Source organism: Marmota monax, unplaced genomic scaffold (genome assembly GCF_021218885.2).
Source record: "Marmota monax isolate L192 unplaced genomic scaffold, Marmota_monax_Labrador192_F-V1.1 WCK01_AAM20220418_F8-fsc00449, whole genome shotgun sequence".
In the NCBI taxonomy this organism is placed as follows: domain Eukaryota; kingdom Metazoa; phylum Chordata; class Mammalia; order Rodentia; family Sciuridae; genus Marmota; species Marmota monax.
The window spans coordinates 228,535-248,893 of NW_026695239.1; the positions used below are offsets into that span (position 1 = coordinate 228,535).

The window sequence follows — 20,359 nt, forward strand, 5'->3', positions numbered from 1 at the left end:
AACTTTCTTTCATGTCACACACATGAGCTTTTGAGAGACACTTCATATCTATACTGTAACAGAATCCATGTTTCAGAATTTAACTCATCGGAGTAAAATTTATATCCAAAGGGCTCTAGAGGGTTGTCAGTTGTCAGCAGATCTCCACTCTCAGAGAAATCAGCCAGCTTCAACATTATCATTTCTAGAAAATGATACTCATGTGAAAGTATTCTCCCCAGTACTGAACATTCTACCCAAAAACCTTAAAGCTTAAAATCATAACTACTGTGTTACTTCTTACATCTTTTTATGATTAGCTCTCAGTAGGATGGTTTCTGATTCTATATCGATCTTTAAACACAAACCTCACATAAAACCTGTTCACACACATTGATGTAAAGATGCTCTAGAGAAAAATAAGTAAAAGACACAGAAACACACTCATACAACACAAGGGAGAGTGAAGAGAAGAGTTCCAGCACTGGCTAGACACAGGATAAAACATTTCACTCCTGTTCAGTTACTATCTTTATTGAGACAGTCAAAGGCATTTTGAGTAAAATGTATCTTTTGAAAATTCTGTACCATCATTATGGTACAGAAATAATATGGAGTAAACTCATTGTATATAAAGTAAAAAACCCCCACAATTATTGTATTACATGCTCTGTAGGAAGTAAACTGATAAATTTCATACGCAACACTAACATTTCCTCAAAAGTGGAATAGTTGACCACATACCAAAAAGTCTATGAAATGTCTTTCATAAAGAAGAACTTATGAGATTGAACTAGAATAATGAATGCTAATTCAAACACATGTCCATGAAAAGTGTTGATTCATAAATAGATTTTCATCATTTCACAAACTGATCATTGACGATCTTTACAAAGTATATATTCCAGCCCCATTGCAATGATAGAGGACGAGAATGTACTATAACACAACACTCTTCACTATGACTTGGTTCACCTAGATGCCAAAATCTGAAACAGAGAAAAAGGATGAAGTTATTCTTCCAAGACTGCTTTTAAAGGGGTTAAAGTCAGTTATGGGGTCAGAGGCTGGGCTGTAACTTTGTGGAAGTCAGGGTCTGATATGCCCAGACAAACCATTCCCAATTCTCATGCAGTTTCTCCTCCACCAACACCTCTGACATTTATCTTGAAAATTGTGCCCCCATCACTCATAATTTCTCATACATTATTGCACTAAACATTTGACCAAAAGTTACCCATGGGCTCTCCTCTAAACAAAGACCCTGTTGCCAGGAGAATATGAATCCATGGGGCTTTCTTATATGATGAAGAGAAGTCACTATGGTCCCATGTATCAAAACAGGGTTTTTTTCCCTTTTTAATGAGATGATTTTGAAGTCTGAAGAAATAGTTACATCTCTAGATCTACTTATTCCTGTTTTCTAGTCAAATAACTTAATTTCTTAGATTCTCAGTTTGCCCATCTAAAAGCTGGACCAGAGTAACAGCACTATATATTTCACAAAGAAGATATAAGGGTCAAGGGTGTGAGTATACTAATGTATTTAAATGCCTTTAAAGATTACATAAATATGAGATATTGTAGTAGTATACAAATTTAGGATATTTGCTTTATGAGGAATATTAAATCACAATAATCCATAATGATTTAAAAACATGAATTTTTATTACAGAGAATAAATAGAGTTTATAAAAGCAAAGTAGAATCCACCTGGTTCTAAAGATTGTTGTTGGGTGACCTTAGCTGAAACTATCTATACTCTCCAAACTCAATTTCCTCATTTTTATAATAGGAAAAATATTCTGTGCCTCCTACGCTTCTGAGATAATTCAATGAGGTAATAAAATTGATTAACTGTGTGTGCAAAAGGACAAGAGTGAGCTGTTGTAGTTTCAAAACTGATGCTGGAACACTCTAAACTTCCTACATAATCCAGGACCCAGGATTCCTTTATCTAATTCTGTACTCACATGGCACTTTGGTTGTATGGGGTCTGATCAACCCATTGCCAGTGTCCTTGACCCTCTGGATCTGATAGCCCCACAAAATAAGCAGCGTTTTTGTCCATATCCTGAGTGATGAAATCCTAAAGGAAAGGAAAAAGAAAAGAAGTCATAGGCTTTAGATAGTCAGCTTGAACTGAGTTGTTTTTGTTTGTTTTTTTTTTAATTTGCCAAATCATGCTATGTACTGGTATTAATATAACAGAATAATATAACAAAAGCCCATTCTCATGTGTAAATATGATTCACCAATAAAAATATTGGAAAAAAATTGGGGGATTTATTTCTTTTTTTCTTTTCTTTTTTTTAATTTTTTTATTGGTTGTTCAAAACATTACAAAACTCTTGACATATCATATTTCATACATTAGATTCAAGTGGGTTATGAACTTCCATTTTTACCCCAAATACAGATTGCAGAATCACATCGGTTACACATCCACATTTTTACTTAATGCCATATTAGTAACTGTTGTATTCTACTACCTTTCCTATCCTCTACTACCCCACTCCCCTACCCTCCCATCTTCTCTCTCTACGCCAACTACTGTAATTCATTTCTCTCCTTGTTTTTTTTTTCCCATTCCCCTAATAACCTCTTATATGTAATTTTGTATAACAATGAGGGTCTCCTTCCATTTCCATGCAATTTCCCTTTTCTCTACCTTTCCATTCCACCTCATGTCTCTGTTTAATGTTAATCTTTTCCTCCTGCTCTTCCTCCCTGCTCTGTTCTTAGTTGCTCTCCTTATATCAAAGAAGACATTTGGCATTTGTTTTTTAGGGATTGGCTAGCTTCACTTAGAATAATCTGCTCTAGTACCATCCATTTCCCTGCAAATTCCATGATTTTGTCATTTTTTAGTGCTGCGTAATACTCCATGGTGTATAAATGCCACATTTTTTTTATCCATTCATCTATTGAAGGGCATCTGGGTTGGTTCCACAGTCTAGCTATTGTGAATTGTGCTGCTATGAACATCGATGTGGCAGTATCCCTGTAGTATGCACTTTTAAAGTCTTCAGGGAATAGTCCGAGAAGGGCAATAGCTGGGTCAAATGGTGGTTCCATTCCCAGCTTTCCAAGGAATCTCCATACTGCTTTCCAAATTGGCCGCACCAATTTGCAGTCCCACCAGCAATGTACAAGAGTACCCTTTTCCCCACATCCTCACCAGCACTTGTTGTTGTTTGACTTCATAATGGCTGCCAATCTTACTGGAGTGAGATGGTATCTTAGGGTGGTTTTGATTTGCATTTCTCTGACTGCTAGAGATGGTGAGCATTGTTTCATGTACTTGTTGATTGATTGTATGTCCTCCTCTGAGAAGTGTCTGTTCAGGTCCTTGGCCCATTTGTTGATTGGGTTATTTGTTATCTTATTGTCTAATTTTTTGAGTTCTTTGTATACTCTGGATATTAGGGCTCTATCTGAAGTGTGAGGAGTAAAAATTTGTTCCCATGATGTAGGCTCCCTATTTCCCTCTCTTATTGTTTCTCTTGTTGAGAAAAAACTTTTTTAGTTTAAGTAAGTCCCATTTGTTGATTCTTGTTATTAACTCTTGTGCTATGGGTGTCCTATTAAGGAATTTGGAGCCCGACCCCACAATATGTGATCGGAGCCAACTTTTTCTTCTATCAGATGCAGAGTCTCTGATTTGATATCAAGCTCCTTGATCCATTTTGAGTTAACTTTTGTGCATGGTGAGAGGAGGGGATTCAGTTTCATTTTGTTGCATATGGAATTCCAGCTTTCCCAGCACCATTTGTTGAAGATGCTATCCTTCCTCCATTGCATGCTTTTAGCCCCTTTATCAAATATAAGATAGTTGTAACTTTGTGGATTAGTCTCTGTGTCCTCTGTTCTGTACCATTGGTCCACCCGCCTGTTTTGGTACCAGTACCATGCTGTTTTTGTTACTATTGCTCTGTAGTATAGTTTGAAATCTGATATCGCTATGCTGCCTGATTCACAGTTCCTGCTTAGAGTTGCTTTTGCTATTCTGGGTCTTTTATTTTTCCATATGAATTTCATGATTGCTTTATCTATTTCTACAAGAAATGCCATTGGGATTTTGATTGGCATTGCATTAAACCTATAGAGAACTTTTGGTTATTTCTTCTTTATTATTTTAATTGTAACATCTATCAGGTAACATGATAATTTGATACATATACACAGTGCATAATGGTCAAATTGGCATAGTTAACATTTCCATCTTCTTTATATTTTCTTAAAGATTTCACTATCAACTAATTATACATATTTAAAGGTACAGTGTTATTTTTCAACTGAAATCTTTCTGGTCAAACAGAAATGACAACAAAAGTAGACAGTTCCAGAAGAACCAGATGGGGACCTCAGAACTGCAGGTCTTTGAGCACAAAAGGATCAAAGACATCATCTGTGAGCCTTAATTTTATTAAATATGGAAGCAATTCCTATCTACAATCATAATGAATTTCCATCTCAAATTCACTTTCCCTCTTTTCTTCACTGAGAGAACATTCTTCAAAGTTTTGCATGAAAAATTCTTACAAATTTAATCATTTTATATTTGTGACATCATGATTTATTTTGTACCCGAAATTGAACCCAGGAGTACTTAACCACTGAGCCACATCCCCACCCTTTCTTATATTTCAATTAGGGACACAGTCTTGCTAAATTGCTTAGTGCCTTCCTACATTGCGAAGGATTGCTTTGAACTTGAGATACTCCTGCCTCAACCTCCCAAGCCCCTGGGATTAAAGCATGCACAAAACCCAGCACTTCACACATTCTTAAAATTTCATTCCTGATTGCTGATTGTGAGTCTGTTGATTTAACTTTGCCTATTCAAGTTAATTCTCCTTTCTGTTAAGCAGTTGATCATTCATAAAACAGTTATATATTGAAATAACCAACTGCTGCTATACGCAGAAACATTTTTATCTTTTCACTAACCCCCCAGGTCCTACATGTTGAATGCCACAATTTCCTTGGGCGTAGATTAATTACACTGAAGAAGGAACAAGGTGTGGCATGTGAAGTCTGAGGGAGCCTCTCTCTCCTATCTGTCTTATGGGAAATCTTCTGCCACAGCATCAATATCCCTTCTTAGCAAAGACATGTACAAAAGTCAGACAGGCTCATGACTCCATTGTCCCTTAGAAAGTACCTGCTCTTCCTTGCTGTTGATCACCACCAGGTGAGCCTCCATTCTAGAGCGGTTCTCCTGACTGTCATTCCAAGATTTTGCATCAGTAGAAAAAAAGCAGCAACTGTAACTAAATGACTTCCAATTCTCTGGGCAACAGCTCCAGACTTTTCCTTTATAGGCAAGAAGGGCAAATAAGTGTGTTATATAAAAATGTTTTTTTAAAGTGTGTGTATTATTAAATTTAAAGACCTAGGGAAATAGCATGGAAGCTGCAGCTCCCATATTCACCCAGATATAACAAGGAGATCCCTTTCCTCACGTGCCAAGGAGGCAAGTTACTTCCACCAGGCAGTAAGGTGTCAGGGTCCCTTTCATCTGCTGGACTGGTATCAGGAAAAATAAATAAATAAATAGATAGATAGATGAATAAATAATAAAATATAATGTTTAAATAAAACCTAGACTTCAAAACCTCTAAATGGAAATATCCAAGTTTCAACACAAAATAATTAATCATACCAAGGACCAGGAAGTTCTCGATTTTATTAAAAAAATGATAATCAATAGCAGTAAACAAAAAAAAAGATAATAAGAATGTTAGAATTATCTGACAAAGATTTTAAAGCAACCATGATAAAAATGCTTCAACAAGAAGATTCAAACAATTTTGAAAAAAAATAAGAGACCTAAGTAACTTAGAAAATTCCTGTGTCAAATTTAAAAAAAAAAATAGGGCTAGAATGTGGCTCAGGGATTTGGCAACCCAAGGTTCAATCTCAGGTACCTAACACAAACCACCATCCCCAAAAAAGAAACAAAGTAATGCTGACTCTCAATGGCATGATGGAGGGGAGAGCATGGGAGTAATGAAGGAACTTTAGATAAGACAAATAGGAGGGAGGAGAAGGGAGGGGGCAAGGGGGCAGGAATGAGGATGGAATGAGTTAGACATCATTACCTAAGTACATATATGAAGACACAAATTTGTGTGAACACACTTAGTGTGCAATCAGTGACTTGAAAAATTGTGCTCTATATGTGTAATATGAAATGAATTGCATTCTGCCATCATGTATAACAAATTAGGATGAATAAATAATTTAATAAAAAAGAAACAAAAAAGTAGACTCAACAAAAAAAACATGTAAAAAATGGAAATTTTATCACTGAAAATATAATAATCTTTTAAAAGCTTAGCAGACTTCCTTTGGCCTCCATCTGCCACTCCTTCCTGAGTCTTCAGCAGGAAAGTTACCCAGATCAAATTTTGGACTTATCAAGCCCCCACATTTCCATGAGTCAAGTTCTTAAAATAAATACCCATGTTCATATTGCTTCTTTTCCTCTGGAGAACACTAACATAATACACTACCCTAATAAATGGGAGCATGATTCCTCTATCATAAAACATTAGCTGCATGTAGCAACCTCCTTATGAACTGTATAGTGTGGGAATAGGAGAGGGAAAAGTAGCTTCACAATGAGAAACCTGACAAACACTACCTCAGGTGATCAAGTTCAGCATCTATAGTCAACATTCACTTTGATAATATATACCCTTGCAATAATGTGATGAATAGCATTTTATATCTGTGCCCTTCCTCCCCAAAACAAATAATCCCCCCATATTCATTAGAAAAACATCAAATTTAACAGAGAGACAACCAATAATGTACATAATTGTGTTCCCCTAAATGTCAGAGTAATCTAACAAGAAAGTTCTGAAAAAATATCATAGCAAAGAGAAACATAAAGAGAGATGACAAATAAATGGAAGGTGGATGACTGCACAGGATTATAGTAGAGAAAAAGAACAAGAGTTAAAAATTGGGAAAATCAAGAATGTTGGACTAAGGAAGTGGCTCAGTGATAAAGACGTGCCTAGCATGTGTGAACCTCTGAATTCAATTCCTACTACCAAAGGGAAAAACTCATAAATATTGGTTCACTTGTTGTAACAAATATCCTTATGTAGGAATAGCTTAATAATAATGGGCACTGTGTTGCAAGGTAGGGTTAAAATAGAATCTTTTAATATCATCTGCTCAAATTTTCTGTCAATTTAAAAACGTTTTTAAAACTTGTTATTTAAAGGTAAAAAAATCACATTCACAATAATATATTCATCTTCACTTTTATCAAATTGTTTGACATGTGATAAAAACACTAGCCTTGCAGAAACCTCAGATAAAAGAAGTCTGAAGAAATACAGTAACAATATATCTTTCTTCAAAATCAAGCTTCACATGGATAACTTTCAATATCCAAATAAGAATGTTAGATTCTGGGCTGGGGCTACAGCTCAGTGGTACCGCACCTACCTCGCACATCTGAGGCACTAGGTTCAATCCTCAGCACCACATAGAAATAAATAAATGAAAATATTATGTCCATCTACAACTAAAAGAGAAAGAAAGAAAGAAAGGATGTTAGATTCTATGATTGTACACTTGTAGCTTAGAATGACCAGGAGACTCCACTACTTAGTGTGTTTTACCTGAAAATCATAAATACTGATGTGGGAATCTTACATACTACAGTCATGTGAATTCTAGGCACATGAAGTTTTACCTTCCATGGTTGAATTGATTCTTACACACTTCAAGTTTATGTGAATCATTTCCTTTATAAATCTTTTATAATTTTTGTCTTCAAGCAGCTGAGAATTTTTTTTGAAAGAAAGCTGGAAAACAGAACATAAACCAATCATTTTTCTGGTAGCATTAGGTCATTGCTGTTTACATTGCTTTCTTGAATTCTATAGACAAAATCTACACATCTTCAATTACCCAACTAGAGAGAGCATGACAGAAAAAGATTGCCTTTGATTCCTCAGTCAATGGAGTCTTTAATTCTAATGCTTTGGAAATATTAGGTGTCTCCAGGAATAGCTAAAAGATGAAGAGTTGAAAGAAGACATGAAAGTGCCATCATACTGGGATCTGAAGGATGTTATCCATAGTCTCCTTCCAGAGTTAACCCAAGATGCAAATCAAGGCTAAATTTTGTGAGAAGGGAGTGGAAATTATTTAAGGAAGTACACAACCTGGGATTTTGGGAAAAGGAAGAATTTGCTAATTTTAATCAATTCTGGATGATCTTAAAGAACAGAAAAAATGTTTTTCAAAAACCCAAAGATTGATCAAGAGGACATTTTTCTTCATCTCTTTTGTGTGTCTCTCCCAATGTAGAACTAACTCCCCCCCACCTCTAGAAATTGGATTTTCTGGGCTACAGTAGTATCTCAGTATCACAGCACTTGCCTAGACAAGGCTCTGGGTTAATCAACACTACTGCAAGAAATTAAATTTCTTCTTTCCCTCTAACTTCCTATTTATTACTTTACCCACTTCATTCAGGCTTTGACTTCTATCATTTCATTAAAACTATCCATGAAATCGATTGTTAGTAATTTTCTAGGACCACTTGTTAGTCATTTTCTAATGTTCTTCTTGCAGTCATTCATCCAAGTCTTTCTCCTCAGCTCTTGGTATACTGTTCTCTCCTGTTCCTGCCTCACTTTTCTTACTGCTGTTTCTTATCTTCTTCCTTCAGCTCTCTTCCTCCATTCACCTTTTTTTTAATGTAGCATGTCCAAGAGTTCTTTCCTAATCCCTACTTATTGCTTAAAGTCCTCTTCTTGAATGATAACATATATTCCCAAACTGGGGCTTGCTATCATTGTGCGAATGACTTTCAAAATTCCAGACTTTTCTCTCCTAAAATCCAGGCAAATATGCCTCCCACTGGACATGTACATTGTGGGTTAACACATTGTTCCCAAAACATAAATAATTATCTCTCAAAATAAACCTGCTATTAATCCTACACTGCCTACACCTTTGAACAACTTCTTCACTGCTGAGTTTAGTACTAGGCCAGAATATTATATTCACACTTTAATTCTCTGGGTTCTTTAATCCCCAATATTCATCAAGGATTAGCCTCCTTGATTATATCTTCTTTACCCTTCAAAGCTACCTGTTTTCTCTTTCTTCACTAACACTATCCTTAAATGAGGCTCTCAATGTTTTCCAATGGGATGATGAATTAGACTCTGTTTGGTGCATTATAATTATACATAATAATAGGATGCACTGTTACATAATCCTACACACACATAACATTATTTGGTCAATTTCATTCCCCAGTACCTCCCCAATCCCTTCCCTCTTCTGTCATCCTGGTCCCCTGCCTCTACTCTACTACTTTTCCCTCAATTTTCTTGAGAACTCATCCCTTCTACTCTACTTGCTCCCAAATTATCATATATGAGAGAAGATATACAACCAATGACTTTCTCAGTCTGGTTTATCTCACTTAACACAATGCTGTCTACTTCTATCCCTTTTCGAGAAAATAACACCTCTCCTTACTTTCACCTTTGTCCTCCTAAATCCATTTCCACACCTTGGTAAAAGCATGTCAAATTTGATTATGTCAAATCCCTGCCCAAAATTCAGCAATGGCTCCACATCACTGATACACTGCAAACTGGCCTCAATGTTCCATCCTTCTGGTATTTACACCTCTTTCAATGTGACTTTGTACCTTCTCCAATCAAGAAATAGGGTCAGTTTCATCAACAATAGAATGTGAGCTGCCTTTAAAACTCCATTTGGCCAACAGAATGTGCAAAACAATGAGGCTAGTTCTAAATTGAAACTTTAATGTGCTTGGTTTGCGTTCAACCTCCATCTTTGAAGCCTGCAAGTGGCCATGTGAACAAGCCCAGGCTGGCCTGATGCATAATGATAAAAATGTGGTAAAATTGCCCCTTTCATTCCAGTTGATATGCTGTTCTTCATAAGCCAAGTTACCTATTATGGGTCCCTAACATCATATGCATGACTGAGTTCAGCTAGGACTGAGGAAACTCCCATCTGAGACAAATCTAAATTGCCAAGCCACAGATGCATGAGCTAAATAAATAGATGTTTTAATTCACTGTTTTAGACTCATTTATTAAGTAGCAAAGGATATTTTATAAAATAACCTTCAGGGAAAAAATCAAAAAAATTTTGATACTATGTAGCATTCTTCATGATCTGAATTCTGTTTATGTGGGCAACCTATAACTTCATTTCATAGTTTCTCATATCACACTATATTTTCCCAGTCAGGCACTTTTATATTGCCCTCCAAATCTTCCATGTTGTAATATAATCTGTCTATGTCATTTGGGTACAGATGTAGGTGTCTCCTCCTTCAGGAAACCTACCTCAGCCTCCTGTGCTCACTTCTTACCTGCACAACCCTTCCCATCTCGTGTTGTAAGCACTGGTTATTTTTTAATATTTTTGCTTGTGATGGACAAGATAACTTTATTTAATTTATTTTTATGTGTGCTAAAGATCAAACCCTCAGCTTCATATAAGCAAAGCGAGTGCTTTATCACTGAGCCACAACTCCAGCAATGTGCTGGTTATTTTGACAATTCTCTTAATATCTTGAGACCAGTGGCTGTGGTTATTTTTGGAATCTCTAACACAGCACCTAGCAAATAATATGTATGGCTATTGTTACTTATCAAATGAATAAATTAATGAATTAAATATCTACCCTAATATATGCTGAGATTTATGACTTTTGAAAACAATAAATTCTGAAATACAGCATATGCATAAATCCACCCATTTGTTAAATTGATTTTTCCTGAGATCTCACAATGGGACAGACAGAAATTATTAGAAGGAAATTCACTGGGAACTCTTTCTGGAATATTTCCTTCCATCACCTTCATGTTCACCTGATCATCCAAAAATATGTCTGTGAAGTCACATAAGACTAGCCTTGTAAAAGCTCTTAAATAAATACAGATTATCCTCACACAGAATCTATTATAGAACTGATGACTCATTGGTTTCATTCTAACATCAGCCAATACACACATATCTACTCTTCAGATTTTCTAAATGAACATGAATTCCATTATTCATGAAAAAACAAAATTCCCAGTGAAAACTCAGGAACTCTATCCCCCATCTAAGAGAATATTCATTTTTCGATTGTCTGCATAATTGTGCACTGTCAGGTTCTAATGGATAGTTTCTGTTAATGAAAGGCAGGGATTGCTAACTGACCCAGTTGGCATACTTACTGATAGGAGAGACAGACAAAAAGATTTCCTTCAGCAGGGAAAGTATCAGCAGCAAGGCAAGAAGCTTGGAAAAAACAAAATTACTCAGATGAGGAATGATGTTTTCATTGTGATCTGAAGGATAAATCAAATTAATTCATCAGAAAGCAATTCTTTCCTTATTTCCAAATCCTCCTCTATGAGTTGACTTTTTGTCACTGTGACCAAAACATTTGACAAGAATATCTTAGAGTAGAGAAAGTTCATTTGGAGTTCATGATTTTAGAGGTGTCAGTCTATGGTCAGTCTTCTCCACTGCTCTAGCACTGAGGTGAGGTAAAACATCACAGAATAACAGTGTGGTAGTGTAACATTGTTCAGCTCAAGACAGCCAGGAAGAAGAAAGAGCAAACAAAGAGCCAGGGGAAAAATATAATCTACTGAGGAATGATGTTGATCAAATTATATTGTCATACCATGTACATGTATGAATATGGAACAGTGAACCCCACTATTGTGTATAATTACAATTCATCCATTGAAAATGGAAATGGAAATGAAAATATATGATCTAAGGCATGCCCCAGTGACCTAATTTTTTCAGCCACACCTGATCTGATTACCAAACCAGTAATCCATTCTAATTATTAAGCCATCCAATATATTTATTAATGCACTGATTAGGTTATGATTCTTATAACTATTTTATCACTGAACATCCTTGAATTGCCACATAAACTTTTCAGGGAACATCTCGTATTCAAACCTTAACATTCTGCCCCTGGTCCCCAAAAGTTCATGTCCATCTCACAATGGAAAATACATTTAGTTGATCTCGAAGAGTCCCGATAGTGTTCAAAGCTGCAAAATTTCCCAATAGATCAAATCCAAAGTCTCCTCTGAGACTCAAGACAAACTATGTGTTGTGAGCCTCTGTAAAAATCAAAAGTAACTTACATATTTCCAATATGTGATGCATAAAGTAAACATTCCCATTCCAAAAAGGAGGAATAAGGATGTAGAAGTAAGGGACAAAACCAAAACAACCAACATTCAGTCTGGTAGATATTAGTTTCTGTAACTCCATGTGCAGCATCTGGGAAATATTGTGGTGTGATATATTCTTCAAAGAGCTTCTGCAGCACCACCTAAATGGCCTTGCTGGTTGTAATTCACATGGTCTCTTTCTTCGGCTGACTCCCTTTACAGCCACCAGCTTTCCTCAGCAGACATTCCACTTTACTGGCATATCTTAATCCCTGGGATCTCCATTCCAGCTTCAGCTTCCCCTTCACAGCTTCATGCATGCCCTCTGACGGGAATCATGCAGGGATTCCAACACGGCTTCACTTTGCCTGAACAGTCAGGTCTTTCTCTGAAATATCAGTAGAAGCTTCCATGATCTCCTGGCTGCCATCAACTCTCCTCTGTCATGCCCTACAACTATGATGTTCTGCCTGACCTCAAGGCCACAGTGATGAAGCTGACTCACCATAGACTAGCCTCAGAAATATTGATCCTAAAATAAGATTCCTCCTCTAAATTGTTCTTATCAGGTATTTTGGTTGAAGTGACAGAAAAGCTAATATCCTCCTCTTCTACTTTTCAATTTTCTTCCATAAAGCACAATCACTAATACTATGAATATTTGAAATCATATTAAAATTGAAATAAGAAAAATAAATGGTGTTTATTTATAAAAACTATAAAATACCCCAAACACAAATGTCTACCATTGACAATTACTATTGTTAATATTAGTAATAATGGATTACCAACCAGTAATCCATTCTAATTATTAATCCATCAAATGTGTAAATTAATGCACTGATTAGGTTACGATTCTCATAACTATTTTATCTCTGAACATTCCTGAATTGCCACATAAGCTTTTCAGGGCACATCTCATATTCAAACCATAATATTCTGCCCCTGGTCTCCAAAAGTTCATGTCCGTCTCAAAATGGAAAATATTTTTAGTTGATCTACAAGTATCCCCATTGTTTTCAAAGTATGGCACATGTCCTTTCAGCAATTTTTGAAGTGTGTACAACATATATGCACATTTTTCCATTTCATTGACATATATATTTACTGATTTCTGACTCACCATGTTCTTTTATACTATTTTACAAACATTTTTCATCATGATGTTTATTAATATTTTTAACATGGTTCTTAGTATTTCATTTCATATTCAAATAATATTTTAGATTGTGTCCAAGTTATAAGTATGCTATAGAAGATAAAACTTTCTGGCCAAATTTCATATTGTTAAGATAAAGTCAGTCTTTTTAGTCACTGTTTCATGGTTAGAAAACGTTTTCTAGACTGAGGGTATAGATTCATGCTACAGCAATTTTGACTAGGATATACAAAACCCTGAAATTGGTCACTACCAAAGGGGAGAGGAATAGTGGGACACATTCCATTAAGATAATTAAGATTAAAACACCAAATAAAGAGAAAAAATTTTCTTAAAATTATGTACATTGTCAATCTCAAGGAGGAAAAACTCACTATTATATTCTTTCAGTTCTGGAAATATAGGTACACACAGTTTTATATATTTATATCTGGAAGGATACACAAGAAAATCCAAACTCTGATCATCTATAAATGATAATAGTAAAGAAAGTATTATGAATCTATTTTATCCCACTTTGCAACTCTACAACACCTTCATTCCTATCTACAGGCAGCACAATCCTCAGAGGTTCCTGGGTTTCACAGACATAATCACTTCAGAGAAACAGCAACTAACATTACCTCTGCCCTGCTTATCAACTATCTCTTCATCCTTGACCTCACAATTCACTTTGACCACTGGAAAATGATTTTTACCTGCAGGAGAATTTGAGTTGGTGCCGGAGGACTTCTCATTTTGCAAACTCACTTCAGCATGATTTCCCAAAGCCATCATGAGAGGAAACCTTCTGCTTTTTTCAAAAATCCCATGTGATATTTTCCTTAAAACATACTATAAGTGAGGTTCCAGCCTGAAAGCAAATTATCCTACCACTTAAATAGATGAGAGCCCAAGTAATAAATAGGCACAGCCCCTAAGAGTGAAATCGTGTGAAACCACTGGGCCACAGGATCCAATCTTCATGACAAACATAAAAAGAATTATAGCATTCAAACATAGTCAAAATAGATAAACAAATGTAACAAAAGTGGGAACTCAAATATGAAGAAAAGAAAAAGAGGAACCAAGCAATTGGAGAAGTCTTTCCTAAGAAATTAATTTTATAAATTCACCAGCAAAACTGAAATGTGAGGGTGTCCACGTGCAAGTGTAATATATTAGCCAAACAACTTGTTCTGCTGCATTCACATCATCATGTCTGACTGCTAAGGCAGCTTTTTTATTCACTCTTTTTTTTTGGGGGGGGAGGGGATCTTTTTATTGGTTTTATTTTTTAAATACATGACAGTGGAATGCATTACAATTATTATTACACATTTAGAACAAATTTTCATACCTCTGTTTGTATATAAAGTATGCTCACACCAATTCATGTCTTCATACATGTACTTTGGATAATGATGTCCATCACATTCCACCATCCTTCCTAACCCCCTGCCCCCTTCCTCTCTGTCCCACCATTTTGCCCTATCTAGAGTTCCTCTATTCCTCCCATGCTCCCCATCCCTACCCCACTATGAGTAGGCCTCCTTATATCAGAGAAAACATTCAGCATTTGTTTTGGGGGTATTGGCTAACTTCACTTGGCATTATCTTCTCTGATGGCATCAATTTACCTGCAAATACCATGATTTTATTCTCTTTTATTGCTGAGTAATATTCCATTGTGTATATATGCCACAGTTTTTTATCCATTCATCCACTGAAGGGCATCTAGGTTGGCTCCACAGTTTAGCTATTGTGAATTGTGTTGCTATAAACATTGATGTGTCTGGCCACATTCTAAGGTGGTCATTGACACAATTCTCACATGACAACCTCCCCATGTTCAGAGCCACCTTCATTTAGCATGGTAGGGAAGTAAAAGTCTGAAGGTGTCCTCTGGGATCTCTGCTTTCCCTGCTGCTCACAATGAGCACCATCATGAACCTTCATTCATTCATTTTGCTACTGGTCACCTCCAGAACTCCTGAAAGCCATAATAAAAGAGGACGCCACCTTTTATTCTACACTTATCTCTCCCTTTACCACCCACACCACCTTAATAATATGCTCTGGGAAGTAAATATGACTATACTTAACAGTTGGGAAAATTAAATGGAATCATATGTAGAAGAGGATGAACTTAAATTGAGTGCCAAATCTATTTTCTTTTTCCCAAAGGCCAAAATGAAGACAGTCCAAAACCTAATCCATCTTTTCCCTTCCATTTCCTTCCCTCTCTCTCACCTCTATATTTGTTTCCATTCTATTTCTACATTTATTTTTATATCAAAATATACTGAAAACACTAAATTCACAATAATATTCCTAATTCTAATTCAATGCCTCAGATTTTATTTTTGTTTTCTCAATTTTCACATTTCTTTCACATATCAGTGACAGAAAGAAACTTGTGTTCATTATATTTAACTTTTCATGTTTTGTTAACTTATTAGATTTCACTCTGGATGTTACCAATCTCTCATTTTTTGTGCCATTCTTCCCTAAGGCACTCTTTTCTCCCCGATACATACCTTGCTCCCTAGCCAATCCCTTCTCCCCTAAACCATAGACCTCTACCCTCTAATTGAGTGTTCCCACACAGGGCCAGCCAACAGCACCCCACCAAATGGACATTCTCCTCACCTTGCTGAGGGTCTGACACCCTGTGCTAAGCCACACCTCAAATTTACAACATACATGAAAATAAGAGTCAGTGTCCTACAAGACAGTATTCACCTGGGCATTCTAGCCCAGGATGATTCATAGAGTTCCCTTAATTTGGCTGGTTTCTTGGAAATAGAAAGGGCTGTTTCAGGGACATGGTGTATTACTGCTCTACTTTTCTTTAAGGATGACACAGACCAGATTGTTAAAGCTTATCTGTAGCCACCCTGGCCTGCCTGAGCTCTCACAGCCCACATGAACCTCCATTCATTAATTTTGCTCCAAGGTTACTCCCATGGATAGAAGTCCTTACCATGTAAGGATCAGTCTGTCCCTCTGGGGTTTGCCACCATGTGGAGAGCTCCTTTATCCAGCTCAGTTTCTGAAACCCACACCACATCTATCTTCTGTGTAGATAATTTCCTCATCCTGCTTGGGTTTTGATATCCTATGCCAGGTCCTCCGCTGCCAACAAGAATGCCTTCTTGAAACAATCAAAAACATGGACAGAGATCCTACAGATTGGGAGAAAATCTTCACCACAAGTACCTCAGATAAGGCATTAAATTCAGAATATACAAAGAACTCAAAAAACTTAACTCATGAATATGAAAACCCAGTCAATAAATGGATAAAGGAACAGAACAGACACTTCACAGAAGAAGAAATATGAATGGTCAAAAAATACATGAAAAACTATTCAATATCTCTACCAATTTGAGAAATGCAAATTAAAAATACACTGAGATTCCCTCTCCAGTCAGAATGTCATTTATAAAGAATACAAGTAACAATAAACATTGGACAGGATATGGGGAGAAAGATGCTCTCATACATTGCTGGTGAGAGTGCAAATTGATGCAATCACTCTGGAAAGCAGTATGGAGTTTCCTTAGAAAACTTGGAATGGAAGCACCATTTGACCCAGTTATCCCACTCCTCTGCATACACCCAAATGACTGAAAAACCAGTATATTACAGTGACACAGCCATATCCATGTTTGTAACAGCTCAACTCACAATAGCCAAGCTACATAAACAACTAGGTGTCATTCAACAGGTGAATGGATAAAGAAAATGTGGTGTGTATACACAAAAGAGTATTAGCCATAAAAAAGAATTAAATATCGATATATTGCCAGTAAATGCCAAATGAATAAGCCAATCCCCAAAAATCAAAGGCCAATTATTCTCTCTGATGTGTGGATGCTAACCCAAAACAAGCGAGGTTGGAGAGGGGAATAATAGAAAAAGATTGGACTAAACAAAGGAAAATGAAGAAAAGGGCAGGGGAGGTGAATAGGAAACAAGGTCTAATAAATTGGTCAAAACTTTCCTATGCTTGTACTTGTATACATGACTAGGGAAACTCCATATCACGTACGATCCCAAGATTGGGAACATCAAAATAGATTAAGTCATATTTATGTATGTATTTTCTGCTGAAATACATCCTTCATTTTACTGTCATCTATAACAAAAGTAAGATGTAACAAAAAAAAAATTTAAATGCTTTCAGTACCTTGCTTATGTGGTGAACTCCAAAACCGGACTGTCTACATGCAGAAACCCTGTTTACCCTGCCTGGTCTCTGAAATCCACATAGGTTTATCTTCCGCAAAAATGTCTTCCTCACCCCACTTAAGCACTGAATCCAAACTAACACTGTTCATTAGTGTCTACTAGCTTCTCCCAGATGCTGAGATTTTATGCCAGGCTGCACCTCTCCAGGGACTCACTCCTGGTCCAAAAGGGGCTCTGACTTCTCACAAAAAGTGACTGCATGCATGGATGACTTTTCAATCCTGCTTAACTTATATTCCGCATACCTGACCACACCACCACATACATGGCCTCTTCTCATGGACTGACATCTCATACCAGCCTTCCCCTATTGTGCACACTTCCTCAATTCTCCTGTCCTCTGCTACTCTGCTCTGGGCCACTGCCACTTGTGGACAGCCTTCTCACCATGCTCAGGCTCTAATTATCCGTGCCAGAGGACACTCACCACCATAGTGAGGTTTTCTTCACATTTCATGAGCTCTAATACCACTGTCAATCTAAACCTCTTCATTGTCATCTTTCCCTGCTTGAGCTCTAAGGCCTTGTGCTACATTGATTCCACCTGCTCACCACATCCTACAGCAAACACCTACTTTTCCCTGTGCCATTTAGTGCTTAATTTAGGACTGAAAATTTTGGTAGGGAAAGCATGCTACAATGCACAAAGGAGTCTTATGTTCTCTCCATTTAATTTTTGGACTTCACAAAGTACATGCTATTAGACAGTTGTGTTTATACACACCCTCCTCCCAATAATAATAACTGATTGTAAGAGGCATTCTTTTCCAAGTTCCTTAAGCAAAATAGGTTTCTAAAGTTATGTCTCTCTCCCTGTAAAGCCATATTGCAAATAAATTACATTGTGTCTGAAACAACCCCAAAGCTGAGTGGTTTATAACATTGATTTCACACACACAGTACATGTGGACTAAGGATGTACTTCAAGTTGACTATAACTTGACTTGGATACTTTCTGAATGTTTTCTCATTCTGGAACCCAGGTGGGAGGCATAATGAGGAGGATGTCCACACATGCATTGTCCCATAGCACTACCCAGGAGCAAGAAGATTGAGAAGGTATCCACAATCATTGAGTGGCTCCTTGGAAGCTGAACTGTTCAGTAGCATACTCAATTTGGATCCAGGGGCCACCCAGCAGAAAGAAGATGAGCCTTACGTCCAAGAGCCTAGGAATTCATGTGGACCCACATGGACAAATTGGAGCTCCTGTGCAAGAAGAGATGTGGCTCTTATGGCAACCATGCCTGGCATGACTTCTGCTCCATGTGCTAGAGAGAGGAGTACCACAGAGCCCAAGAGAAGCAGATCTGGAAGGACTTCAGCAGGAAAAGGAAGAGGCCTTGGCCAGCAGCACTCAGAGCAGTCAGGAGGTTGGTTCCCTCTATTACATTTTCCAAATTTGAAGAAAAGAAAACCAGTGAGAAGTTCCACAAGGTAACCACAGTGAAGAAATTCTTCAGTGCTTGTTCTAGAGTTGGATCAAAAAGGTCAGAAATTCAGAAAGCAAAAGCTCCCAGTCCTTCCATAAACTGGCAGACCAGTATTGAAACAGTGTCTAAGGTGCTCCTAGAATTTCTCAAGACCTTCCACAAAATGAAACAAGAGATCTATAAGCAGACCAAGATGTTTTGGGAAGGATGTATTACAAAAGGGATTTGGGCATTGAGGATCAGTCAGAGTGTAGTCAGGAGTTTTACAACAATGTGGCAGACTCGTGGAATATTGACTCATGGAATAAGTGCCTCCAGAAACAGTTGAAAAAATAATGGATCAGATTGAAAAGTACATCATGACTCACCTCTATAAATCTGTTCAGAAGAAACTGATGATAAGAAATACTACACCATTCAGAAGAGGGTCAGATATCACTGATATGGATTCGAAGCCTGTGCCCAAGATAAGGTGGTCTGCATCACCAGATGTAGCAAGCACATCTTCAATGCCTTCAAGATCACCAACACTGAGCCTGCTTCTGTGGATGACTTCAGCCTTCTTCTGGTTCTTGCCCAATCTCATCTACATTGTGCTGAAGGGCAACCCCAACCCTCCTGTAGTCCTACATCCAGTACATCACCTGCTTCTGCAACCCCAGCTGGCTGATGATGGGGAGGACAGATGCTATTTCACCAACCTGTGCTGTGCTGGGGCTTTTATTGAAAAATTGGATGCCCAGTCTTTGAATCCAAGTCAGGAGGATTTTGATTGCTACATGTCTAGCCACACCACTCCTAGGAGGCAAGAAACCAAGAGTTGGTCTCCTGATGTTTGCTTAGGTATGAAGCAGATGTATAAGATCTCGAACCTCCTGTCTCAATTGAAGGAAAAACAGGAAAGAATCATGAATGAAACTGCAAAACTTGAGAAAGACTTAATAGATTGGACAGATAGAATTACAAAGAAGTTTAAGACATTATGGAGAAATATCCACTTAAAATTAAGCCCCAAAGTCAAACATTAGCAGTTATTCACTCTGAAAATGACAAAATTCCTCCACCATTGCAAACTCAGGTTTATGCACAATGATAAACATTATGTGCATATTATTTATTTGAGCCTCCATTGTAGGTAACAGTACTGCAGCCTGAAAGTGGTATCTAGAATATATTCAATTGCTTTCAAACGTCAGAGGATTTTAAGGTACATTTTATGGAGATTGTTTTGTATGCTTTATTTTCTTTTTCTGGGTAGAAGAAGCTTAGTTAATAATAAACTACTATTTATTTAAAAACGCACACACACAATGAGAAATCATCTCATCCTAGTCCAA

General features: G+C 37.0%; 1 protein-coding gene and 1 pseudogene across 1 annotated transcript; one reads left to right on the forward strand and one right to left on the reverse strand.

Annotated features, from left to right (window-relative positions):
* Positions 1-838: 838 nt before the first annotated feature.
* LOC124089790 (C-type lectin domain family 4 member A-like) lies at positions 839-14,127 on the reverse strand. The gene is made up of 4 exons (XM_046440009.1): positions 13,977-14,127; positions 5,147-5,298; positions 1,953-2,068; positions 839-968 (listed from the first exon to the last, which is right to left on the reverse strand). The coding sequence occupies exons 1-4, from the start codon at positions 14,125-14,127 to the stop codon at positions 839-841; spliced, it is 549 nt and encodes a 182-aa protein (XP_046295965.1).
* Positions 14,128-18,734: 4,607 nt separating this feature from the next.
* Positions 18,735-20,115, forward strand: LOC124089791 (rab5 GDP/GTP exchange factor-like; annotated as a pseudogene).
* Positions 20,116-20,359: the final 244 nt, after the last annotated feature.

Bases quoted from the DNA above. Each gene is read 5' to 3' on its own strand.
- LOC124089790 (XM_046440009.1), bottom strand. From the start codon at position 14,127: ATGGCTTTGGGAAATCATGCTGAAGTGAGTTTGCAAAATGAGAAGTCC. The intron at 5,299-13,976 runs GTAATGTTAGTT...TTGCCTATAAAG, and splicing joins AGTTGATAAGCAGGGCAGAG to GAAAAGTCTGGAGCTGTTGC. The intron at 2,069-5,146 runs GTACTTTCTAAG...CCTTTCCTTTAG, and splicing joins TCAACAGCAAGGAAGAGCAG to GATTTCATCACTCAGGATAT.